This window comes from Phasianus colchicus, chromosome 5, assembly GCF_987193195.1.
Source record: "Phasianus colchicus chromosome 5, bPhaCol1.hap1.1, whole genome shotgun sequence".
Classification (NCBI taxonomy): Eukaryota; Metazoa; Chordata; class Aves; order Galliformes; family Phasianidae; genus Phasianus; species Phasianus colchicus.
In genome coordinates, this window is record NC_143440.1 from 45,181,704 (window position 1) to 45,208,297 (window position 26,594).

The following is a 26,594-nucleotide window of genomic DNA, read 5'->3' on the forward strand; positions in this document are numbered from 1 at the left end:
GTTTGCCCTACAGAAATAGTACCAAACACATCCATGAGTCAGAAGCTCTGGGGAATGCCCATTAGTGCCTGCTGTGTTACTCCTGGGTGTGTTTCACACCCTACGTCTTATGGAACCTCATTAAGTTTCTTCTGCATTTAGATGCTTGGCATAGCTAATATTTGAAGAGTGCAGATATGAGGTTGTTAACATTTTGTTTTAATCCCTCATCTCACCATATTTTGAGGGTAAAAGGAGAAGATTTGTAAATCAGAATTAGATCTATGCTTCCAACTCAAATGGCTCTATTTTACCCTGAGAGAACTAAATGAGGAGAAAAAAAAATTATGTATACAAGTCTATGCCATCCCTTTCCCCGGCAATGGGAGGATTGAAACTGAACATAGCATGGCTGTTATCTTCTGCTGACTGGGATGAGACATTTTAAAGGTAGAAAATGCAGAGAACAACGTGTGCATGTTCCAGAGCTTTGCACACAATCACCAACAAATAAGCCTGGCTGACTCTTTGTTTTCTGTAGGAGTGTGCTCCATACAGCTAATCCCATTGTCCTGAATTGCCATCTGGAGTATGCCACGAGCAGCTCTGTGTAACAGAGGTGTTGCAAGTGTACGACAAGCAGGGCAGCGCACCGAGGGGCTGCCAGGAACCACGAGCTGCTCTTGCTCATTCACACTTGGGGACTAATACACAAAATGTACTCAGTGAAGGGCAACTGCCTCTTGTGAGAAATTTCCTGGAAATAAAATCCTGCATTGCAATAGCAGAATTTTCCTCCCACAGTTCGCGATATACCATTCAGAGCATCACAGGAACTCCACATCGGGGGGACTTTCAGAAAGCAGGAGAGCTACTGACAGCAAAAAAAAAAAAACCAAAAAAAAACAACAACAACAACAAAAAAAACATGCTAAAGCCTGATTAAAAAATGCTTGGCTCTTGCTGTGCTAGAAATGGTCTTTCTTCTATCTGAACCCCATGGGAAAGGCCTTGTGGCATCTGTGGGCAGGCGATTGTCCCATTACCTGCACAGCAGCTGCCTGTGGTTCTCCTTGCTCCAGAGCACACCTGGGCTCTCTTTACCATTTGTCCCAGGCATCTGTGTCCCAGCAGCTCAGCAGCTGTGATCAAGGGAGGTCCTGTGCATCCCTGCAATCTGCTGAGCTGGAGGGCTGCACCTCTCTCCTGGCCCAGCACCAAGCACAGTCATCCTCCATCCTACAGTGGCTACAGGTGTTGTTTTTTTTTCTGAGGGGAGGGGTGGGTGGAGGGTTCTTTACAGCTATTGCTGCTTCTGCTGGATGATCTGTATCTTTTCTCTCCTGTACTTCCCCAGCTTCATCAGCCTCATAGTTGTTCTCACTTAGCTCTCTTTTATGGTAGGCATGTGTAAGCAAGCAGAAGTTTCCAAATACCTGGTAAAGCTTTCTTTTGGAAAAGGAAGAAAATGGGTCAAATGTAGCAGCCAAGTCCTGATGGCTTTAACCTTGCAGAATTATTTGTTTCCTCTTTTTAGGTCTGTACTCTGTACTAGGCTGTCAGAGCAACAACAGCTCTGGGCAGTGGGGGAGCTTCTCACCCATTGATTTCAAAGCTGTCTACTATCAGTGGTGGACTTTATCACACTTCAGGGACATGGGGAAGGAAGGATGGAGATTTGACATGATTCCTCCTACCTGCCCTGCTTTGCTCCTTTATCTCCTGACAGCTGCAATTTCTTGCCACCTTTAGACCAGGGTTCTCATGTCACAGAAGTAGAAAAGCACCCATTCATCTTCTCTCAGTTTTTCCCCTGAGGGCTGCTGTGTTTGTGCAGGCAGGGCTACATTTGCTCAGAAAGGCAAAAGCTGCCTATCTGCAGCAGTCACCCTTTCTCTAACCCTCTCCAGAGGTCTCTCTGACACCTGCCTGCTGCTTGACATCCATCACTGGTAAAATGGCAGCCAGGTCACCCTCTGCTCCTGAAACAAAGCACAAAGCCTCTTTGTTGACATTAACCTCAATAATGAAAGGTGCAACTTATGTTTGTAAAGAAAAGGAGAAAAATCACAAGCATTTGGTTTATGTGTTCTCCTTTTCCTCTAAAGTCCAAGGTCTTTGATCCATTTTGGGCTTTGCTCCAAAAGCTCATTAAAAGGAAAGTGTAGCCAAATATTAGTCTGAAAGAGAGGGGGAAAAATGGCTCATCCATCAGAAGAAAGACAAACAGTGTCAGAGACTGGTTACTAATTTGCTATTCCTTGGCAGGTCTGCTTCTTTTTAACTAAAAGAGGCTGAAAGCTTGAAGTTTTCTGACCCCGGGCTCCTCCCTTTCCTGGTGTGGCTATCTCCTGCATCCATTGACCACCTTCCCCCTCTGAGCTGCTGGATGGGCACTCCCAGGAGAAGGGACATGTTCCCAGCACAAAGATGGCCCCTGCAGTCGCCAGCTGAAATGTGGCAAATAGATACATTCTCTTGCAGCAGAATGGTGGCAAATAGGTAAATTCAAAAGAGCAAATCAGCCTGAGCCCTAAGTCCCGTAAAGAAAATAAGGCTTTTATTTGATGAGGTTTTATTAAACATACTTTAGGACAAAACTGATTCTCTCAGTGTTATCAGACCAATACTCAGCACAGTTTCTGGGAAGGGGAAGGAATCAAGGATGATGGAGAGAGAAAGCTAAATGATGATATAAATGCTTGTATGGGAACTGTTGAGTCACGGCCTGAATCACTGACTGATCACCTGAGGCAAGGACTGGGTCAGCTGTGGGAGCACAGGTGAAGGCAATTCAGCTGTGTGACCGGAAAACTGGCTCCACCCCTCCTAGACCCCATTTAAAGGCTGACTAACACTAGAGGAGGGTCTTCTTCTGGAGATCCTTCCTTTGGAGAGCTTTTCGTTGTGAGCCTAAATCTTCTGATATAGGTGAGCATTCCTTCTCTGTTTGTTCTTTTGCTGTCTTACTACGATGCTTTTTCCAACTGTAGTTTGATGATGTGCAATGCTGCAAGACAGAAAGGAAATACAGGGGTTTATTTTGGTCTAAAAGGAGTCCAAAAGGCTTTTGAACAGGAACTATGGAAGTGAAACTGTTGATTCCCAGCACTGGGGAAATGTTTAAAAAAAAATGGAAGAAAGATGGGGTTTTCACTAATATCTAAAAAGAATAAATGAGCTGTCCATTTCTGACCTTCAAGTCCAGGTAAAATAATGGAACAGCCAAATAATATTCTTTAGTTAAAAAGGGCAACTAATAAATGACAATTAAAATTGTCAAACCAATTGGAGACCTTTTCTTTGTTGAGATTATAATTTTGATAGGAAAGATGAAGTACTAACTAGTTTAAACTTAGTTTTCGTTCAGGCATTTGCTTTGGGAAAATACAGTACTTTGATTTAAAAAAAAAAGTACATAATTAAAGTGGAGCATGATCAGTGGCTTGGAGAGTGAGTCAGTACCAGTGCTCCTATGTCAGGAATATGACCTTGTAGGTGTCTTCAGTCTGGCAGGAAAGAGCTGTACAGCAACAGCAAAGGGAAGGAAGGTCTATGGGATGCTTTTCCAAATGATGTGCTCATGTTCAAGTGAAATTAATTCAGGGAAGTTGTGTGGTCTCTGCTAAAGGTTTTCATTCTCTTTCCATCTGAGGGCTCAAACAAGTTTTGCCATTGAGTACGTAGATCCCTTAGAAATGTCATTCATGTAGATAGTAATACAGTTATAGAGCAGTTACAGAAGTTGCCTTGCTTTAGTCATCTTCTCTACGTTCTAGCAAACACCCTGCATGGGAACTGTAGATCAGCTGTGATGGGGTAACCCTGGAAGTCTTGTCTATCTCATCCCCTTGGTGCTTGTACCAACTTATCCTCAAGAGAAGGATGCATCCTCTAGCACAGCATTACTCCTCTGGTTTAGCAATTGAATATTTTTAGTCACCAGAAGAAGGGCTGCTTTAAGAAATACCATTTGAGTCATAGGGGAATTGAACAGTGGTCAAATTTTGTTGTCCTGAGTAGGAAGCTGCACTCCCACTTCCTTCCTTCCTCTTTCCAGAAAATCTCTGACAGTTGTCTCCCTCCTGTGTTTCCGTCACCCAGAAACCTTCCCTGCTCCCTCAGGAGCCTCTGCAAGGCTCCAAGGTTATCTCTGCCAAACCTCATTTGCTGCTTCACCTGGGAAGCTGCAGGTTGTATTTCAGGGGAATCACTAAACTTGGGCTTCTCTCAACTGTGTCTCTGTCCCTTATGGTGTCACGGTTCTTGGAAAGGTGAGAAATACAGTGCCTTCAGGCTGAGGACATAAAGGCTGGTGCAGAGCACCACATCTTTTGCTACTAGATCACCATGCCTTAACAGTGCACTTTGTTAGCTTTAATTATTGTTGTACCTGCTGTAAGCTGAATGCTTAGTGTTTGGTAAAGTCACGCATGACACCAGGCAAGTATGATTTAATCCCATTTTGCAAGCTGGGAAAGTTTAGGCTTGTTGCTGTAAGTGATGTCACAGAGGGATGTGGCAAGGAGCCAAGTAAGAGGTAGGGTAATTCTTGGGCAGCTTCCTGAGCAGGAAATGGCTGAGGATACACTCATCTGAGTGTATTTAGATGCGTGCATGCTTTGTGAGCAGCACCCAAGGCAGTACTTCCTGCCTCCAGCCTGCTGAGGAAGGAAGCTTTGTGGTAGGAACATAAGGTTTGCAGGTAATGCTGGCTCACAAGCAGGGAGGGAGGATGTGACTCTCCATGTGTCACTGGGTTGAGGGGTGGGATGAGGGGAATTTCCAGCAGCAGTCCCCACTGCATGTGCAGAGAGTGGCAGCTGTTCAGCCAGGGTGCTGCACCTGGCTGGGGAGAGGGCCCAGGGCAAGGAGAAAGGGTTTATATGCCCTGGTGATGAGAATAACACTGCTGTGTCTGCAGTAACCCATCAAAGAGAGGCAGAAGGGTGGGAGGGGCAGGTTTTCTGGCTGATTTAGTGCAGACCTATGTGTCTGAGAGATCTCAGCTTCAGAAACCTATGTCTTCATCACCTTGGCCATCTGTCAGCAGCCTTGCTCAATGTTTTTGGATGCCAGATCCAATTTCCTGTAGGTGTTAGTCGTCTTCTAGGGTTCCCAAAGCTACGTGCAGTCCTCAATTAATTAAACTGGTACCTTGTAGAAGTAGGTAATAATAAGGGATGAGATTATGATTATAGGTATTTTAATTTTTTTTTAATTATATATGATGGCAATTTTTGTATATGCTGTAATACTGTTGGGTCTATAAATTTGTGTGAGGTGAGAATAAAACTGTCTTCTTGCTTCCTGGGTTTGCAAGGTCCATTTATCTAATGCTGATAGAGAGCTTAGGTAACACCTAGTTTGTCTGCAATCTTACCTTGTTGAACCTCCTCTGGTGCCTCCTGTCCCATATGGGACTGATGGGCCTGGTGCTTCAGCCACTTGGACACCAAATCAGCAGCAGTAGAGAACACCCTGGCTCTGGCAAATGCTGGCAGCTCCTTGATGCTACTATGTGCATCTGGCAGCAGTGCATCCTCTTGCTCAGCATGTCTGCTTCTGGGAGTTTGCCTGCATGCAGGCACTGGTGCCTGAGTGTCATCCCAATGCTGCAACTCATTCAGCTGCAGCTGAGACACTGTGGACTTGTTCAGCTGCTTTGCTTTCTGGGTTCAGTCTTACTTCACTGTGAAAGCTTTTACACAGAGAATTAAATCTATCATCTCTGCTAAACCTCTGGATAATTCTATTGCAGTGCATTAGAAAAGTAGGAAGTCTATTACAGTCTGCAAATGGCTGCACGTGCAGTTTAATATATTATTGAGGAATGAAACAGGAGGCTACCCATTCTAGTTTGTAAGCAGGAGTAATATTATGATAAACTATATCCAATGTCTTTTGCATCCTGGGTGTAGCCCAGATTTTGGGCGAAAAGCCCAGGTGATGCCCTTAGTTCTTGTACTGAAACTCTTCTTCATCTGTGGTCTCATCTGTTAAATGAGATGTAGTGCCACTGAGAACAATGGGCACAGAGATCTGTCACTGAGCCTCAGCAGTCATAGGAAATTGCCACTCTGCATCTATTGGATGCCTGTGCAAGGAGGTTATGATAAGCTTGTCATTCTCTATGAGGTGTACAAATGATAGACCTGTTTATAAGAAGAAAGCAATTAGAAAGCTAGTACCTGGAAAAGGTGTACATGACAAAAGTCTCAGACTGGGCTTTAAGTAGTTTTGAGTAGCAGCATCCCCCCCACTGCTATTTTGCTCAGATTTTCCCTAAGCAGAATAAGTTTGTGACCAGAGCACTGCACCTCTGTGAGTCCAGGTAATCTATCTTGAAACTGTGTTTCTATGGAGACCATTATATTTCTGAATGACACTGAGCTGGCCTAAAGTGCTGGTCTTCCAGGGCAGCCTGGGGCAGCCAGCTGGTTTTCCTAATACTGTTCAGAGAGGAATGAATCCAGGGTCTGGACTGAGGGCAAGGGGGAGAAAGGAACAGAATGGTATCTGTGGATGCAAGTGAAGGCTGAATGTGATCAGTGCTAGGATATGATATTGCACTGGGGGAAAGCCTTGGCCATCAAAAAGTCCTGGGAATATAGACTTCATTGGGATCGTGTGACGCTTTTCAAGGGACTTCACATAGAAAACTAAGTGTTTGTTTTTCTCCTACTGCTTCTGCAAGCCTATTCTTTAAATTTGCCAATGTGAAGAAATTAGTTAGTCACAGGCAAGCAGCAGAAATGACTGCAGAAATAGATGGTGGGTCCTTGCTTGCTGCAACACTGAAGAAGTTCTTTTGCAGAGAAGCCTGGTGCCAAGGAGAAGATCAGGCAGGACCAGGACAGCAGAGGGGAAGGTCTGCTGCTTGATGCTGCCTCCCCCTGATGCTGGTGGCAGAAAAGTGACCTCTAACTGCAGTATGTCTCAAAGTAATATTTCTGTGGATGCATGAGCATGATACTTTCTTCCTTGCAGAGAAGGATAGACAGTCTGACTAAAAATAAAATCCAAATTCAGACCAGAGTGGATTCCTCCATAATATTACTTTTGGCCAAACTGCTCTGAATTGGACAACAGCATCTGGAAAAGATTGTGTCCCTTAACTGGCTAGAGAAAAAACAGTGTTTGATCTTGGCAAATATCCCAGCATTCTGCAGAGCACAGAATGGTTCTCTCCTTTTTGACCTCTTTGTTGGACTCTTGAGCCAGCCAGAGTTTTGAAGTTCTCAGTTTATTTCAACAAACTGGCTGGCAGCTGAGTTCAACAGGTGCAGAAATAAGGTGATTTATTCTTTCTACAAAAAGGCACAGAAGAGAGCTTTGTCCAGCCAAGCGTTGACCAGGAAAGGTATGGAGCAAAGGAGATTTCATCAGCTCCAGCCCACAGAAACTACCCTTCCAAGAAGGGAAAACCTCATTCTGAATCACATAATAGTGCATTGTACTCTGCAGATCAGGAGACCTGTCTGCAAACTGCCCTGTACCTGCTGGGCTGCTGTATGAACAGTTAGTAATGACGTGCCACCTAATTTGCTCTGTCAGTGAACTCATTTCCCTCACTTTGAAGCACTGGTTAGTCATCTTTATTAGCCCACCCTTCTATGACGTAGTATGGAAGTACATTTTTAACTACCATTGTAGTGCTTCATGGCATTTACTCCACTGAAAGACAGAGAAGCGACATCTGTTTTGAGGGAAGTGCAAATTTGAGTAGAAAGTGCCTACTCTATCCATGCTTGGTGAGGTCAGCTGCTTTGCTCTGCTGGTCTGCTTGTGGGGCAGGGCAAGGATGGATCCAGCCCTGCTGGGAACAGACATGAGCAGGGTGCCCATCTCTCAGCACAACCTTTCAGGTGCTAGAGGAAGACACGTTGAGACATCCAGCAATAATTCACTAGCGAAATGTGCACAGTTTTCTACCTACCCCTTGCCTGTGTCCTGAGCAGTGCACAAATTTGATTTCTGTGCTGTTGAGCAAGCTGGCTCTCAGCCCATAGGGGTGAATCATAGCACTATCTTATTGCGGCAAGACTTACCTACAACTGATCACTCATCTACAGCATGTCTGAGAAGTGGGATGGCCTCTTTGCTCCACCTCCTAACACCCTTCAGGCTTTGAGCAGGTGCAGTCTCTGCTGTGTTGCTGACCTCGTCAGGAAAGCTGCAGGGCAATCAAAACATGGGTGCTCCTAATTAGGCAGTCCTTTCATTGCATGCTGAGGTGTGTTAGCTTATACAAGTCATGTGCCTACACCTAAATAAAGTGGAGAACCCTTTTTTGTATCAAAATGACTATTTTTGTCTTATGTGGCCAGCCCTTTATTACCCTCTTGTGCTACTTGATCCTAGATGCGTATATCCACTTATGTAGGTATATAGGCTTTTCAATTTTTCTTTAATTTAAATTTGATTTTTAGAAAGAACAAGATGAGCTCCAAGTAACAGAATGTGATAGCTCTGGAATATTACACAGCATTAATCTCAGAAGTGAGTGGGAGCAAGACACTGAGGAATGCACAGCCTGAGAAAACTGGGGAGGCTGGGTAAGTAGCAGGAGCAGATAAAAGCAGACAGCTTGGGAAGATGCTTAGAAATGAAATATCAGTATAAAGAAGACAGAGAGGAGAGACAATGCAGGCCACTTCTAGGGCTGACCTTTCAGTGAGTGCCAGCAGCTCCATGCTTCTGGATGTGGAATTGTTTCTTGGGTTTGTTGTTTCCATGCTCTTGGAAAACTATTGTCTAGGGCCTGACCTCACGGGAAATGCAACTACTTGACACAGCATGTCCAAGAAAAAAATGAAAAGCAAAATATGGAATTCAGTAGTTAACTCTTTCTATTTTTAGCTTGTATTTGAGTTATCCAGAAATGCTTGCAACTTATGGAAGATTTTGGATGCAGAGGGTTTTGCCAGTTATTGCAGAACTTAAAAAAAAAAAAGCACATATGCTGCATTTTGTGCAGTAGCTTATGAGCTGTGAAAGATACCTTTAAGGTAATCACAATATGCAATATCACTAAGGTTGTTTTTAGGTAGTTGCGTTAAAGATTTCTCAAGTAAGAGCTGAAGCAACTGATTCCCCAGTGTTAAGGAGAGGCATGGAGTGAAGGATGGAGATCCAGCACACGCCTGGATCTGTGATGGGGGTCACAGGTTGTGAAATTCAGAAATTGGGTTGTAGCTGTGTTGTGGTTTGCATTTCTGAGCCCTCCTGTAAGAAACTCCATGGCTACTGTTATAGAGATTACAGGTTTCATGTCTCTGAGGGTCTGCCTGTGTTACAGTCTGTGGCTATCCTTGGTTTCTGCTCTGTACAGACACGAAGAACTCTATTTTCATTTCCTCTGAAGCAGTCTGGCTTACTGACTTCCATTCAGTTGCTCATTTTGGATAGCTGAGGCTGCCCCTAACCAAACCACAGCTCCATCTGATGCACACAGGCTCCCTCTTTCTTCTAACTGCTTTTAATGCTCAGGGCTTGTTAGCTCCCTGGTATATTATATATTTTCTCTAGTCAAAACAGGAAATCGGCCCAGAATTCCTTTGCACTAGCTCTGAGAAGCAGGTGTGGCAGCACCAGGGTCCTGGAGGTAAAGTGCCAGAATGTCATAGCCAAGGGATTTGCACCGTATTCAGCCAGGAGGTTGTTGTCTGCCTATGGCACTAATTGCTGAAGAGAATATGTGTATGCAACACATCTTGTTTTTAATCATGTATACAAGTATTTTCCTGGCCTTGGAACTGGCAGCCAAAATGTGATTAAAATTCAGTGAGTTTTACCCTCTCCTGGGTAGGAAGCGGTCCCAATGAGCCAATGAAGGCAGCTGCACTAGCCAGGGCTGTGACCCAGGCCACAGCCTGAACAATGAATTGTGAAGGAAGAAGGGCAAACCTCTGGGAATTGCCTGTTTCCTTGGAAGATGTGAGGAGCCTGTTGCTTAGAGGACCTCACTGCATCTCTCAAGCAAAGAAAAGGCAGTGCTGCCCCACAATGGACAAAAGGGGTGCAAGATCCCAAGGTCTCCTTCAGCATCAGATTTCCAACTTCAGGTGAGGAGGGACTCAAAAAGAGGCAGACATATCTTTGATCATTTCTGCATCAGCTTAAATCTGCACTTCAGGTTTCCTGCTGATTGCTTTGGAGTCAAAGGAGAATTGCTCACCTCCTGGATGCAGACCTTGAATACTGCAGTGTTTGTTTCTTTGACAGTTATCCTCATCCTTCAGTGATGCAGAAGAGTGTGGCGTCAGTAAGTGATGGTGTGCAGAGAGCTGGGTTGTGCCCTCAGCAGTGCCATCAGCAGAGCCTGCTGATACCTGCAGCCTTTCAATGATGCACAGAGGGAATTATATTTTGCAAGTGGAGGTTGATGGAAATTGCTATGTAGATTTTTTTGCTTTCCTTTCTTCCTTTTTTTTTTTCTTCCTCCTTTTTTCCTCTCTAGCTTCTAGGGGCCTCTTTCTTCCTGTGGTCACCTAGGAATTGCTGTGAATTGCGTGAAATCCCATGCTGCCACAAAGGACCTGAACACTGGCAATGCCCATGAGGCTCCCCTGCCCTCTTCCTGCTTGCAGTAGAATTTTAACTTTTACCAGGTTTCTGTGGACTTGAGAATGCAAAATGGATATCCATGTTACCTTGCTGGTCTTCTAGCTGGTCTCAGCCAGTCAAAGAGTACAAGCTCATATCCTAAGCAGATGCTAATTTATTCTGGAGGGCTTGCACCTTTGGCAGATGTTATGCATTTCACTACATCAGAGACTCAGCTGTCAGCAGAGAGGGCAACATGCATATTCAGGGCTTTCTTTAATGTCAGCCATCACAGAAAATGTCTGCCACTCAGCAGTATCTGCTTGAAATGCTGTGGGGTTATTGGTGATGCAACTCAGCACACTGCTGTGCAAGTGGGGTTCTTCCTTGTAGGCTTCTTGAATCTCACTCCATTCATTAGAAGGACTGATTTCTCAGGTCTTTACTCTGGGAGACTATTCACCAGCAAGACAGTCAGTGAATTTACGACCCACTAAGTGTGGCACACTTGTATCCTACAGGGATAATGAAATTTAAGTCTTCTAAAAGTGGCTTAATGCACTTCTTGAATTTGTGATAGTTTTTTATTTACTCAGGCTTCCTGGCTTGTAGTTTCATTTTTACCAAGTCTTGGGGGCTTGGGATGTTGGAGTAAATGGCTCTAAAGAACAGCTTAGTGCAGTGGCTGAGGGCCCTTGGTGTGCTCAGCTCAGAGCAGGCTGAGGGCAGGCCTCATGCAGCCTACAGCTCCTCACAGGGAGCAGAGGGGCAGCACTCTCTGGTGACCTACTTCTTGGGTACTCTTGTGTGGAACCTGGTGCTGGACTCAGTAATCTCTGTGGGTCCCTTCCAACCCAGGATATTCTACCATTCTATGGCCTGTTTGTTCCTGTCTGAGGTTATATTCATTCATGGTTACCTTCTTTCTCAGGTCTAGGGGTTTGAAGGGCTTCAACTGTGTGATGCATCTCTGATGGCAGAGGTGTCCAATCTTCAGTTGTTGCATCAGCAAGAGGATGGTAAGAGTTTGTTGCTAGAGGTTGGATTCAGAATGAGTTATTATGAATGCTATGTATCTATCTGACAGTGATCTGTACAGAGCAGTGACAGTCACAAATTGTTGCTAGCAGCAGGTTGTAATGCTGAAGCAGCTTGTCTGCCTCTGGCTCTCAAGCAGGGACCTGGTGCTGCCAAGTGGAGTGGCTGGGCTCAACCAGCATCTCCCTTTGGTGGCACAAGTGAGGCCTCATTTCCTGCAATTTTCACTCTGGAGCAATGGATGAGCACCTGCTTTGCTGCAGCTCCATTGGGCTTGGTGAGCCAGTGTACTCAGGCCATGCCCAACTTGGCACACCAGAGCAGCACTAATACAATGCAACACCCCCTGTCAGCCCTGCTGGGCTATGAAGGCCCAAAGGTTAGAACCTGTGCCCAGTAAATAGGACAGTCCAAGTCTTGGTTAATTTAGATGAAAAACACTTGGACTCATAGGTCCTGTGGCACAGAGGAAGGCAATCAGTCAACAGGGTAAGGAGGAGGGTAATTAAAGTGAAAGCATTCTCCTTTAGAAGCTAGCTGTCCTGCAAGAAAGACAGGATTCATGAAGGCCAGATGGCACACAGAGCAAGGTCTCCAATAGCACCTGGTTAGTGAAGCTTGGAGAGGGCAGGGTCCCTGACAGGATGCACTTCTTTTTTTGTAAAAGTCACTGACTGACTATTTTAAAACATAAAGTCATTGATACCACTGTAAAGTTTCTGCAAAAGATTCAGAAAACCTGAATTGTACTAAATGTGAAAAACTGGCAATTTGAGGATTGCCTGATACTATTCTACTGTTGGCTGAAACAGTGCTTATTACAGAATCAAGCAGAACCTGAATTCTGCAGCTCTGGCCATCTCTCCACACCATGTAATTATCCTGCCTCTATTCCAGCAAGCTATTTATACCACCCCCACTCCACGTAGGTTGCAGCTGCTGCTGCGCCTGAGCCTCTGGGGCCTGGTAGGCTGCTCTTGGGAGGATGCTTTCTTCTAGGAATCAGGACACAAAAGCTGTTGGTGCGTATTGTTCGCTGCTCGCCAGTGAAATGGAAATTTGAGGTCGGGGAGCAGGGTGGAGGCAGCATTTGTCACTGCTATCTTTTGCACAAAAAGGGCTCCGAAGCATCACATAATAGCAAGGGCACAGGTAAGTGCATACTGGGAATAGAATAAAAATAAAAAAGGGAGCAAAATCTACATCTTCTGAACTGATTAAAAAAAAAGGGTAATATGCACTTCCTCCAAGATGGTGGGAAGTCCAGCTTTTCTGTAGCATGTGCCAGCCTTCAGGAGCTCTCATCAGCTGTCTTATGACTGTACCCTCTCATTTAGTGGAAACAGTCTGGTGATTATTTTCTCACCTTTAGCTAGAACCTTTTAGGCATTTAACTGCTTAAGTGCATTCTGTGCCCTATTTCTCTGTTTGTGTCCTTATGTGAATTTTCTAGATAGAGCAAGGCTCTTTGGGCAAATCAGTTCATACAGACGAAGAGAAGCTTGCTGTTAGATTCTTCAGGCATTACAATGGTGATGCAGGATCACTGAGCATCAGGTGTGCCTGGAGAATACCTCTGGTGTAAGCAAAACATCTTTCTGAACTGGTACAGGTCCTTTTTCTTTCAAACAAGAATAAGATCCACTGATGATGTTGCTTTCTATGTGCTCTAAGACAGCATCCCAAATGCTGCTGTTTATCATACTGAGTGGAAATCCTATTAGAAATGTCTGAAGGCTGAATGCTGATGTAGCTATCTCACAAGCACAGTCAGACTATCAGTACAGTCAGTCCATCATGTACCAGCACCGTATGTTACCACTGACCTACTTCAGACTTCAGAAAGAGAACGATTAAAAAACTGCAACCTATGATATGCAGCACAGTGTTTGGTGCTAATAATGGCCAAGAATCACAAATGAAGCCCATTTTGGGGCCAGGAAGGGAAATACTTGTGCAACAGCATCACTTCCTACTCAAACACTCTACAGACTGGGAACTAACCAAGGTCTGAGATAAGAATTGCGGGGTGAGGCTGATATGCACTGAGGTATGTTGACAATAAGAGTTGTTTTGAGTCCTTGGTTGTGACTTGTGTGATCTCTGCCCCCTTTCCTCCAACATTTGTAGTAAAGCTGGTGGACATGAGTTTACACTCCTGTTAGACAACCACTTATGAATTCTCTTGATGCATTTGTAAGTCACTGGAAACAAAGTCAATATTATTTCTGGTCACAGACATCCACTTTTGAAGGCCTGCTTCAGAATTAATGCCTCCTTTATTATGTTGGTTCCCAGTGTCAGAAGCGGATGTTGGTGGTATGGCAGAAGAGGCTGAACCCTTCCACCAATATTTCCTTCTGTTTTGTTGGCATGTGACAGACGGCAGCAGAGGTACAGTCCGTTAAAATGAAAGTGCGGGTGAAGCATAGGTGTCACTAAATTCTTCTGCGCGGAAAATAAGTCGCCTATTGACATTCATTGATGCTTGCTGAACATTGATGGAGACCAAACAGTGGATGTGAGCACACAGTGAAGCAGTAGGTGATGTTTCAGCAGTGGCAACAGCAATGTGAAAGACAAGCTATGTTCCAGATGGCTGTGCACAGCTGTCACTAATTGAAGAACATCTCAATCACCATGTGGATTGGAGGATTTCAACCAGAGTATTGTGTACAGAGCTGAATATCCTCTTAAATGTGTTGGAAACAATGGCGGCAATATTGGAATGTTGCTGAGTTTGCAGCAGGTGGGTCTCATGAATGCTCACACTGGAACAGAAAGAACACTGTATGCAAGTTTGTCAGGACCTACTGAACCAACACAAGGCTGAAGGTGACAGTTTCGTGGATCACATCATTACTAGTAACAAGTTGTGGTGTTACCACTATCAGCTGGTGTCAAAATGGCAATCCACAGAGTGTTGATGTGAATTCCTCATTGAAGAAAAAGTGCATTCTGCAGCCCTCAGCATTTAAAGTGATGTGCACTGTTTTTTGAGATAGGAAAGGGGTAATCCTCTTTGGAGTTCTGTGGAACACAGACAAACCATCTACTCTGAGCACTACATCACAATGCTGACTAAGCTGACGTTCAAACTTCCAGAGTCAAGCCAGAGAAGAAGACAAGCTTTCTCCTGCAACATGATAATGCCAGGCTTCATTCCAGTTTGAAGACCATGGAGCACACTGCCAATCCTGCCTGGACTGTCCTACCACACTCACAATATAGCCTGGATTTGGCACCTTTTGAGTTCCATCTGTTTGAGCTGATGAGAGATGGACTGCATAGGCAACATTTTCCTAGCAATGACATCATCACAGCAGCCATGAAACAGTGGGTCATCTCTGCTGGTGCAGATTTTTGAGCACAACATGTAGGTTCTTGTTCATCACTGATAAAAATACATAGCTAATGGTGGTAACTAAATTGAAAAATAGTGTTTTGTAGCTGAGAATTTGCTCTATCAAATAATGTTCTTCTGCTGTTTGTATCTGTTTTGCTTTCCATGGAAATAAATAGGAGGCATTGCTTTCAGAGCAGCCTATGTATATTTTTATCTTATGGATTATCTTCATCAAAGTTGTAGTCAATGCATTTTAACTTTCCTGAGTATCTCCATTATCACCCAGTCTCTATTTTTTTCAAACTATAATGTTACAGGAGACATCAGCAGCATGATACCTCAGGATATTATTCACAGCAAAGGCATCTCAGTTAGGAACAAAATCCCAACATGCTCTTCTCTGCTGTGTTTCTCAGGGCAAGCACAGTACTCTGGAGTAAGGGTAGCAAAAGAACCATGCAAGTATATGTGGGTGAAATACAGCTGGAAACTGCAAGACCAGCTAACTTGCACTCATTTACCCTGCTTTTGCCTTCGTTTTGATGAAAAGGGTAAGAGAAGCAATAGTGAAAATTCAAAATGTGCATAATCCAACCTACCTAATTACAGGCTATTTCTGAAAGGGGCTCACACCTCCTCCCTATTTACACATTTCCTCCTCCATGTTTAAAAAAATTTTTAAAAAGTGAAGGCAATGAGCACAGTGAGCTGGTCTGACTCAGCCAGTAAGTAGCCTTACACTCACCAGGTGTAACCAAAATCAGAGCAAAACAGATGTGGAGCTAAGATCTTGTATTCAACAGCAATTGCCAGTGCTTTGTGTTAGGCATAGTTTGAAACTGCATGCTAACCTGCCACACAATCCATGTTTTGGTTAAGCCTTTGTGTCACTGAAGTTCATCCTTGCAGCAGATAAGCATTCAGGTGAAGTCTTTAACCCACAACAGCTGATTAAGAATAGAATGCAGTTCTCTGACAGCAAAAGATGAGAACCCTACAAGGGCTTGTTTGTATCTGTTGGTGGGCCTCCTCCAGGGCTTTTCATAAGCCAGAGGCATCTAATGCTTACTGCCTTTCTATTTTAAATCCTTTAGATGCTGTGCTGGCTGACTCATTGTGAGGTGACTGTTCACATGCAGGTGTGTTGGGCTTCACACAGGTGGCCCAACAGTACAGCCTCTCAGGAGGCAGCAGCCCTAAGGCAGGAGCACCAGCATATGCACACATGCCCTGTCAGAATGCTGCCTCTTCCTGCAGTCTGGCCAGTGTGAAGAAGTAACATGGAAGCAGGGATCATCAGGTGAGCAGGACTTCTTCCTGAAGCACATGTGTGGAAGAAGTGATTTTGGCTGAAGAGTGCGTGGGTCCTATGTCAGGCAGCAAGTGCAGCTGCTGCTGCTTAGGTTACAGGACCTGCCCTGCAGTTGCAGCCAATGTTCCTGTTTTCCAGCACCCAGGAGTTTAGCTGTTACCCTAAACACCTGCCTGCACAATAAAAGAGAAGAAAAAAAAAAATGCTGTCTGGAAAGGATCTGTAAGAAAAAATATTAGTCAGAATGTTGCTGATCTACTACTGGTAAAGAGCTCTATGAGCAGGACAGCAGAAAAGGAAGCAAATGGGGCAGCCATGTTTTATGGCCTCTGTTGCCCCCTCCAGTCCTGTGCTAGCAGTTGGTGCTCTTTTGAAAACAACCACCTTGGGAAAGCTTGCACTGATAGTGTCTCAGGCTCAGTTTTTTGATGTGTCTGATCTGCACTGGAATTAAAAATTGGGGTCAGAATTTCCTTTTTTCGTTATCTCCAGCTTTCCATCAGAAAAATAAAACCTGTAAAGCTGTTTCCTCTACAAACAAGAGCTGAAATGAACACTTGGAGGAACTCAGAGCAATAAGATGGGAAGGGCCTCAGAGTATAAAATGCATCTGTAACTCTGCTTTCAGCAACACGAGCACTTACAGACTGGAGCAGTAAAATCTGCAAAGTAGCCCAGGTCTTCCCTTAGTGGCAAGGAGGGCACAGTCTCCCTGCTGTACCCTGCCCTGGTTCGCTTGGCCCAGCCCTGTCCTGCTGCGTCACCCTCATATCAGAGGGGACTCAGCCCCAGGAAGAAGCTGAAATGCATGGCTTTCATGCATTTTTAATGCCACATCGCTGTATTAATAGCCAACAAATATCATCATTACCTATCACCTACTGATTATTTTCTCAGGCCAGCCAGATCAGGCACCTTTGGAATGGTAACTTCATACTCAGTGTCACTTTCCTGAGGAGACAATTTTAGAGGCAGGGCGGGAGCCAAGAGAGCAGGGAGTGTATCCCAATGGTCCAGAGCAGGCTCAGAGCTTCATACCTGGATGAAACAGGCAAGGGGCAAGCTCTCCTAAAGATATTCCTGCTGCCTTTAAAGACACAACAGAAAATGCAGCAAAATGACACACTTCATCAACCCTTTAATGTCCAAAATAGGTTTTTACACTCCTTCCAAACACATTTTTAAAGTGAATGAAAATTTACCAAGCCAAAAGCCTTGTCTCTCCTACCTCAGGGAGCTTTGCTTTGTGGTCCCTTTGCCTCAGGGACCACATGCAGAAAATCATGGCAGCTGCTGGACTTTGAAAACTTCAGGCATAAGTAGCAATACAGTGATGGCTGCGTTCATCTGCTCCACAACTAAGTATGGAATAGGATTTGGTTAGAAGTGGTCACATCTTTTCAAAGGATTTAGAAACTAAAAGACACAGCTCAATCTCTTCAAAATAATAACTAGGAGCTGAGGCACTTTGACAACAAAGATGCTTTAAATAGGGAATAGAAAGACCAGGTGACAAATCTGCATATCAGAAACACGTCTCCCTGACGTGGAAAATCTTGGTTTGGCCAAGAGCCTCGCCCTATTCTGACACTCACACCCTCTTTCTTCCAAAAGTTGGGGGTTGCATTTCTTTCTTATTCACTTCAGATTTATTTATCTTCTGCCGCATCTCTTCCAGCCCTTGCTGGCTCTACAGGTCTGAGGGATTCCCATCAAGATTCACATAATCAGCTACAACATTGATGCAAAAAATAAATATTCATAGTCTTCCCTTCTGGCCATGAATAAGATTCATATCAGGATGACATAGATCCAATGTAATACACTCTAGCATAACTTCTACTGCGATCAGAGAATGCAGCCTGGAGATGATGAGCTTAAACAGCTGAAATGCTGGAGAAGTACGCCCGCTGAATGAGCATTTTAACATACAGGGGATTTAACTTGGTGCTAGAGGGATAGGATGCGATTGCCAGACTGATGGCAAGAGAAAATGGAATTTTAATTGATAACTGAACAAAGAATTAGAGGTAAATCTTCAGCTCTAGTCTAAGCAGGCTCACACTACCGTTCCACAGTAGAACCAAGTATTCGGGAAAAAAAGACTTTCGAGGAAAATAATAGCATTTTTTAAAATAGCCTTTGATGTTTAAAATGCACATAAATAATGACAAAAGGTTTCAAAGATATGGTTGGATTGGTCCTCACAGTCCTGTGGCTCTCCTCTCAATCATGCAATTAAATAATTCCTGAAGTAAAAATGATTATCTATACCAAAATTAGAGATGAAGAAGTTTAACCAATTAATTGAATTATTTCTAAGTAGTGCAGATTCAAACATTTTACCATGTGTAACAGAGAATGGTAGAACACCGCAGCATGTGCTCAACACACCAAATGCTACTCACTCAGAGATGGTGCAAGGACACTGCAGAACAGAAGAGGTCTCCTCTGAATGCTGCTGCTCCAATCTTCTGGATGAAGGACAGATTCCTGTTCAAAGACCGGAGATGTCGAGTTTGTGCAGCTTCTCATTAGTTATACACAGCTGGCATGTCTGACAATGCAATTTATTAATAATGTTAAGCTGGTGCAAGTACAGGCTGCTTTTTGGAGGAAAAGCCCTGTCTTCTTTTCTGTTCATATCACTCCTTATACAGCAGGTCAGATCAGAGAAGTACCTGTAGCCCCTACCAGGCTCTTGTGGGAAAGCCTGTAAGACTCTGAGGGGCAACAGAGAAAGGGGCTGGCTGAGTTTTCAGCTGGATCAGTCCCCGATTTGCCTCATAATCCACCTGAGCAGCTATTGTTTCTGATACGAGCTCAGGGAGGAAGACTACAGAGCAAAACCTGATGCAGAGAGCACTGACCTGGGGGCAGAAGGGGAACAGTTCCCCAGGCCTGGTATTCACATCGGCACTGCAAGCTCCACTCATGGACTGAGGTACGAGAGCAGCCTGAGGAAGAGATCTTTCTGTATATCATCTAAGATGGATACTGAATATAAAAAGATTCTTGGTATTCTTAATTAAATAGAAGGAAAAAATAAAATGGGGGAAGAAGTCACACAATCATAACATGTAGTAACATTGTTTTAAGGTGAAAACTATGTTTAAACAAGTGCTGCTGTTTAATTCATGTGCTGCAAGGACTTCCACTTTAGCCTGAAAACATCCAAGTCTAAGGACTTCTTACAGCAATAATCAGTTTTTAAAAATAGATAACTGAGCTTTACCAAGGCTGTTCCCAGGAGGCACAAGGCTGTGGATATACACCAAAACTGATTCCAGAGTAAGAAAAACAGGAAAACAACAGCAGCAACAAATTCTCCATGAAGAGAAGACATGATGCTATTAGAGTACTAACCTTTCCACCCGGGGAGTTTATCGAAAGAAGGGAGAACTGTAAATTAAATGAGAAGAATAAATGATAAATTCTGCTATTACAGAATTCTCTTACACTCTACTTTTCTTCAGAGTTGTCTTGAGAATGGCCACTCCTCTCAGATCTATGTGCAAAGTGCCTTGTTAGAAATGCTTTGATATTATAATAAAAGGTGAACAGATGCTATGAAGAAGCATATCTGTGGAAGGTATTACAAATATAACCAAACTTGGATAGCAGAAAGGATCCAGAGGAAATGAATTAAATAAACAAAGGTTTTGCAATGTGGCTTGGTAAACCACGGAGAAGATACTAAAGACATCAGCCCAGAGCATGCACTTATTATGAGGTAGGACTAGAAAAGAGAGAATGGCTGGCAAACAGAAAAGAGAATAGAAATGCCAAGGACAGCATGAAGAAAGCACATAGAACTGGCACTTTAGATGGGAAAGCGAAACTTTGATATTTCTGTAGCAAACAAGAAGACAATTGCTACTGATTTTTAAATAGATTTGAAAATATTGCCTATAATGCTTTGGTCCATTTTACAAGGAGCATATGGTCTCAGCACTAAGCAGATATATAACTTGAAAGTACCCTTAGTCTAACAGGCACAAGAAATCCCAAAGAAAAAGAGATACAGGTGAAGAGTTTCACCAGAGTAAGGTATTCTGCCATTGGAAGATTCTCACCAGAGTGCACAGAGCCTGTCTCACAGCGGGGATCATCTAGGCTCCTGAGTTGAGTAAGCTCTATGGTGAGTTGCAAAGAAAACCACTTGCAATTTTTCTGAATCATCTGCTATCTTGCAGTGAGCATTTTGAAACTGTTTCTTGTGACAAATCAGGCACATACCAACGAGCACTCATTTTAATGGGGAGTCTGGAAATCCTCCCAGCTTCCACGAGCCCAGTATTTAAGTGAGGAGACACTAGGCTGCCCTGGCTTGCACACCCTGAATGCTCATCGCAACAAATTACTCTGTACTCTGTGCATCCCGGGAAAACTCTAGCAAGCATTTATCTGCATTGTTTGGCCCTATTATATCAATATGGCAGTAATGATACCAGGCAACTTTTCCTTCAAGAGAAATAAAGAGTGCGAGATGTTGAGAATAGTGCACAAATATTTAACATGTTCTTCCCAAACACATAGCATACATGGAAAAGTCCATGTGTTATGTGGAAGCAAAATAATCTGGCTTCAACAAGAGCTGGAATGGAAGGAGTGAAAAAAAGAGTAGTAATGAAGACTTAGGGAAACCTGAAATCTCAAATAACTACAGTATTAACAAAGAGTACAGCTGCCTCTATTCTCTAGACACTAGTCAAGGCATTTAACTATGGTGTTGCTGATCATCAAGGTCAGCCAGCCACAGAACCCACATCAATAGCATTCATTCACAAGATACCTATTACCCCCTAGGTTCTTAACCAGGGCACAGAAAAGGTTCCATTTAAAAATCATTTTATTATTAACATAATCTTCCCATTTAGCCAAGTGTGGGTCATGAATAAGGAATGTCGGTAAATACTCCATTTGAGGTTCTTTTTACATATTTCCATTGATAAATAAACTCTGAATTCACATAAAAAAGTTAAACTTAAATAACTAATATATTTTTTTGTAACAGGCATACATTGGTAAAATATAAATATTCTTGTACTCAGCCTTTGCTCTAAATAGAGATAACAGTTAGCCACACATCACAGTTATTAACAACTAAAAACAAGAATTCAACTGATTCTCTGGCCTGGACTAAAATAGAGATGGAAACAGAAATTTCGCATTTTGACTTTGGGCCAAAAGAGGTTGAGAGGCAGGAAGAAAACAGTTTTCGTAACAGCCTTGTTAAAAATAGTCTGCTTTGCCACTGAATTTTAACTTGGATGTATTATTCTACGTTTGGTAGTTGATTCCATTATAATTTTATGTAACACTCAAGTATCACTAACAAAGTATGGCACATCTTTCAGGAACAATATAATGAACTTTCAAAACTACCAGGGTAAAAACAATGGCGATATGACTGATTTGGCTCTGGTTAGCCATTCTGTCCTCTCAGTTTAACAACAGAATGCATCATGACACTGTTTTGGCCACTTTCCCACAGAAGATGAGTTTGTTACCTGCCGCTCTAAGGTTTTTCAAGCTAATCAGTTACCAGGCAGCCTGAAACACCAGGTTTTCACACCCAGAAGTCAGACCAAAATAAGTTGGTCAAGATATCCTCTCAAAGAACTCTCGGGATGATTGTAAAAGGGACAACAGGACTGCTGGCTTCAAGCTCCAGTGCCGTCAGGAAGCATTCGGTAGCGGCATCATCATTGCCTTGAGCCTGCAGCACCTCACCCAGGCCGTTCCAGACCTCGTGGGCTGTGGAGTTCACCTGCACAGCATCTCTGAGAATCTTCTCAGCCAAGCTGTAGCGCCCAAGCTGGTGAAGTATCAGTGCCTGCAGAAACACAACAGAAAAATAGTTGAGACTGGTCACAGTGGGAGAATGCTGAAGCTCAAATGATGTGTTGCAGCAATTAAATAAACGTAGATAGTGGGTGGGTTCAGAGTGCTATAGACTACATCATGTGCATCTTTTTCATTTAAAGACATGGAGCAGGTTGATGCAGGCTATTCAACAATAAGTGGCTTTGGAACAGAAACACTGGAATGTAAAAAACAAATTGAACAACAAAATCTCCCCCCATCCATCAAAACCAGTAAGTACCTGAGCTTTTGTGATGAGCTCGATTGTGTAAGCTTTTTTAAGGTACGTGCCCAGAAATGCTCATATCCTGCAGGCATATCTCAGAACCCTGACCATGTCTTGCAACACCTGAGATGGGAGCTTGGAACCATTAGCTCACAGCTATGTCAGTGAAAGAACTGAGTTCAGCTCCACAGGCAACAGCCATGGCATTTGTTTCAATCTGCAGAATGGGAAGTGTCCTGGGACAAATACTGTACCAGTATAGTACAGTCTAGCAGGCAGAAAACTAGTTCAGGAACTTTCTAGATATAGATACTGTGTCTTCCTCCAAGGGCTTGGATCCTAGCAAACACCTAGTAAACGCTATCCGAGAAAGTCCACCGTGATAGAGTCTGAATGAAGCAGTAGAAATCTCTATCCATTGTATTCATTATTATCACTGCGCAGGAAAAGTTTCAGTGACCCAATAAAAGAGTATTACTATAATATTATAACAATCATAACACTGTTATGCATTTTTACTTTTGCACACTGTATTGCAAAATGCATACAGACCAAACGTCTATCTTACCAGAGAGGTGTCCTGATTGCAAGCTTACAGAATCCACACAACTTCCCCTCTCGCAGTCCCCCACTCCTCAGACCTCCATATCTTTTATTTCTCTCTGTAAATCTGTCCCTCAAATCCTCACTCTGAAGAACGGATAATTAGAAAATACTGAAATTTGGTGCAAACCCTGAATTGTCCCCCCTGCATTTCTGGAATTCTGCTCACCAGGCTGGCTTTCAGCAGGCACAGACTGCCAGCTGCATCTTACAGAGCAACAGAACAGACCATGCACCCCAAAACAACCACATAAGGGCCATGGTATAATTTTGGTAAGTAAATAAATAAATGCAACAAAGGCTAATTTGCCTAGCAGATATTCTGTCATAAAGGTACTAAAGGGCTTTTCTAGTCATGGGTTTTTTGAGCTGTCAAGTGAACCAGTATTTCCAGAGTGGGTGAAGAATATTTCCAATTAAAAAAAAAATAAATCAGACAACTTTTAGAGATGGTATTTTTTCCCCACAGAAAAGTGATTATTAGTGACTGGTAGGTATCAGATGGGAAATTTCAAAAAATGAAGCAAGGATGTAAAACCTATATACATATATATGTATATGCATATGTATATGTGTGTGTGGTTTGCATGCATTCAGTTTAGTATAAACATCCAACCTTAGAAACTTGAAAAGCGTTACTGATTTTCAACACCTGAATCTCTAATTCATTTTCCAAAATTATTTCTGAGAGGGCGGGGGGAGTGCTGATTTCATACTGATCAAATATGTGAGTTGTTTGCAAATTATATCAGACTATTTTCCCCACTTGCTGAAAAGCAACCAAATCTTACAGTTATAACTCTGTTGTCTGGAACAGAAGTAAGCTATGCTAAATCTGGTCAATTCTGTTTGGAAAAAAAGTGCAGTGGAGACTAACCAGCTAACAGAACATAAGTAAATAGTCGTTGCTTGATGGGTGCTATACTTTACTCAGAATATAAGCCATGTAGCACTTGTGAAGGAACTGCACTGGCTTGGACAATCAGATTGCATTCCCTCATGACTTAGAGGCCATAGCCTTTTAGAGGCTGACAGCCAGACGTTCTCTGGCATGGAGAACGGTGGATATCCTATCACTGTGACGATAGGAGGATTCCTACTCTGGGCAGCAGCATCCAGGTGACAAGCTTTGCATCCACAGAACAAATGGAGAGAAAATTAGACTCATTTCATGTAGAACATCAAAAGGATAGCAACATTTGGTCACTATAGCTGTAGGCTGAGCTCAAACAAGTGATCTAGAGAAAGAAGGCATCATATCCTCTGACTCACTCACTTACTCCCTCAGAATGATGGTCAGATGTCAATACACAGCCAGTGTCCAGCTTGTACCTCCTTCCCAAATGATTTCATTAAAATTCTGAGGCACAGAGTATTTTTGACTGTGGTCTTTGCCTGGCTTTGCTCTATGAAGCAGCACGCTACTGGCAATGGGAAAAGGAGCAGGCATGTCTATCATGCAGCAGCATCCTGCAGTGACCCCACACCATCACCCAGCCAAGAATATTGACCTCCACCCTACCAGCTGTCAGCATATACTTGCCCTCTGAACTCAACTCTTCAGCAAAAAAATAAAAAAGAGCAACAAAAAGTCCTCTAAGATTTCCCAGCAGTCAATACAGATTACAGTCCTTAATTTGTAAATTTCCTTTGCTTCCTAACTGGAAAACTCAAAGCTACTAGTTCTGGCCATTACCCATAAATGTAAATGTACAGACAACATTCATCTGCAGTGTAATGCTAGATCTCTCACTTAATGACTGGAGAGGAGCTTGAGAAACACCTCAGCACTGCATAAGCTCCAAGGGGTACCTCAGTGACATATGGCTCACACCTGCAGATCTGGCATGGCATTTTAAAATCACACACACACTTTAGTAGATAGAACCCACAGTGATTCTGGAACTTGAATCAATTAGAAAAGCTGTTATATAATCACTCTGGTAAATAATAAGAAATACTAGTAGAAAAAGCATCTACTCCACAAATACAGAACGAAAAGAGTAAATTCCTCAAGAGTTACACAGATATGCCCACTATTTGTTCTCTGTACATTTTAAAATGCTAAAGTGCTTGACAGGTTTTTAATGCAACTGTTGGCATTCTGCTAAGACAAAGCATTGCATTGCATCTCTTTCACATGAAAGTGATAAATTTATGACATTTGCTGTTAGCATACTGTTATAAAAGCCTCCACTTTGAGTGGGTTCCTTCAATTTGCAGCTCAGTACAAATTTTATTTGTAACATTTCCCTGTGCTTGGTTTGCTGAATTTTTTGCATGTTTTCTGACAATTTTTGGTGGCTATTTTTGGCAAAAAAATAAGCCCTTCCCAATATTTCTCTGTTAGCCAGTTCTACATGCAAAGGTTGATTTTGTAATTCAAAAACAAATAGAAAATTTTCATCAGAAATTGCACAGACAAAGTAAAGGGAATCTTTGAACACTTTTTGTTTGGTGTGCCGCCATTGCGCACCAAGTAGTATTTCATGTCAGCTTCTGTAATTCGTTGCCATTTGCACTGGTCACCACAATCAATTGTTCTCAGAAATTCATGGATTTCAGATTCTGCCTGCATTAGGAGAGGCCAGTGGCCTTTATCACACCCAGGCCATCACTGGGGTTCAGAGACAGGAGTAACAAGAACAGTCCAATTTCAAGAGCATACAAGGCCTGAGTTCCTAAAAAATATATATATATTATTGTGTGCTGTCCATGATAGGGAAATACCTTAGTCACTGGAAAACAAGGTTCTACACAAGCTTCACATCAAAACAGAAAAAAATCCACCAGGAATTAACAAAAATGAAGAAAAAGAAGTTCCAACTTTCTTCCATGCCACAGGTTATATTCAAGATCTTGCAGATCTTTCCTCATTTGATCTAAAGACACAAAGCCTCCCTGCAATTTATTTAGTGATTTCACACGTCCTTGTTCCCTCTCTCAGCATCTTTATACCTCATCGCACATTGCCCCACATAAAGAACTGCTATTCTTTGCTCATTTCTCAAGAACATCTGTTTTCATAATACTCAGCCAAATAGAGCCCAACCCTCGCTGAGGGCCCTTAGCACTGTTGTCAAAACATAAGTCATTTGTTTTTATTCAATATCTCCTAGGTACCTGCACAAACATAGTCATTAAAAACAGCTATTGAGTCTGAATACACAGAAATATCGTAATGTTCTATCCAAAACATTTGCATGAATAATGTTCATTTATACTTATCTTGCATATATTATGGAACAGGGATTATATCTTCTGTGTTTTGGATAGCATCTGAGGGCTAATCTTGTTTAATGTTCTAATTAATGACATCACAAGAATTACAAGAGTGTTGATAAAGCTAAGACGATACAATACAGAAACAACAGCCCGATCATGAGAACTGGAGTAACAGAAATACAGCAGAAGTCATTAACAGCAAGTGGAAAATAACAGGGCAGCAACAAAACAGGTCTGCAGCATGGTGTAAGCCTATCAACTGCAAATATCTTGGGAGAATGCCTTGCATAGATCAGGCAGTCATAGGATGATACTGTGAAAAGGTGTCAGTGTGGAAGAGGGAAATGCAACTGACATCAGGAGAGGTTTCCAGCAGATAGCACATAATGACAAGACAACATCCTCTGGCACTTTGTGTCGTTCCTGTTCAACAGACATCATTCAAACTA

General features: G+C 42.9%; 1 protein-coding gene and 2 long non-coding RNA genes across 8 annotated transcripts in view; 1 reads left to right on the forward strand and 2 right to left on the reverse strand.

Annotated features, from left to right (window-relative positions):
• The first annotated feature begins 2,811 nt into the window (after positions 1 to 2,811).
• Positions 2,812 to 15,407, forward strand: LOC116228915 (uncharacterized). Of its 4 annotated transcripts, none has more exons than XR_016467029.1 (4): positions 2,812 to 2,910; positions 11,459 to 11,546; positions 12,463 to 12,587; positions 13,864 to 15,407. It is a non-coding gene; the product is annotated as an uncharacterized LOC116228915 (long non-coding RNA). The 4 variants fall into 4 exon arrangements; XR_016467028.1 differs by having other exon boundaries at positions 12,495 to 12,587; XR_016467030.1 differs by lacking the exon at positions 12,463 to 12,587.
• LOC149917898 (uncharacterized) lies at positions 2,921 to 20,717 on the reverse strand. 2 transcript variants are annotated; one of them, XR_016467032.1, is made up of 6 exons: positions 19,590 to 20,717; positions 19,094 to 19,180; positions 18,632 to 18,716; positions 8,031 to 8,155; positions 5,363 to 6,134; positions 2,921 to 2,989 (listed from the first exon to the last, which is right to left on the reverse strand). It is a non-coding gene; the product is annotated as an uncharacterized LOC149917898 (long non-coding RNA). The 2 variants fall into 2 exon arrangements; XR_016467031.1 differs by having other exon boundaries at positions 18,632 to 19,180.
• A 340-nt stretch (positions 20,718 to 21,057) lies between these two features.
• TTC7B (tetratricopeptide repeat domain 7B) overlaps positions 21,058 to 26,594 on the reverse strand; it is a 123,078-nt gene continuing 117,541 nt past the window's right edge. For both annotated transcript variants that reach the window (XM_031593099.2, XM_090141506.1), the window contains one exon: positions 21,058 to 22,062. In XM_031593099.2, coding sequence (XP_031448959.2) covers positions 21,841 to 22,062 — 222 coding nt within the window. In that variant the 3' untranslated portion in view covers positions 21,058 to 21,840. The remainder of the gene's footprint in view (positions 22,063 to 26,594) is intronic.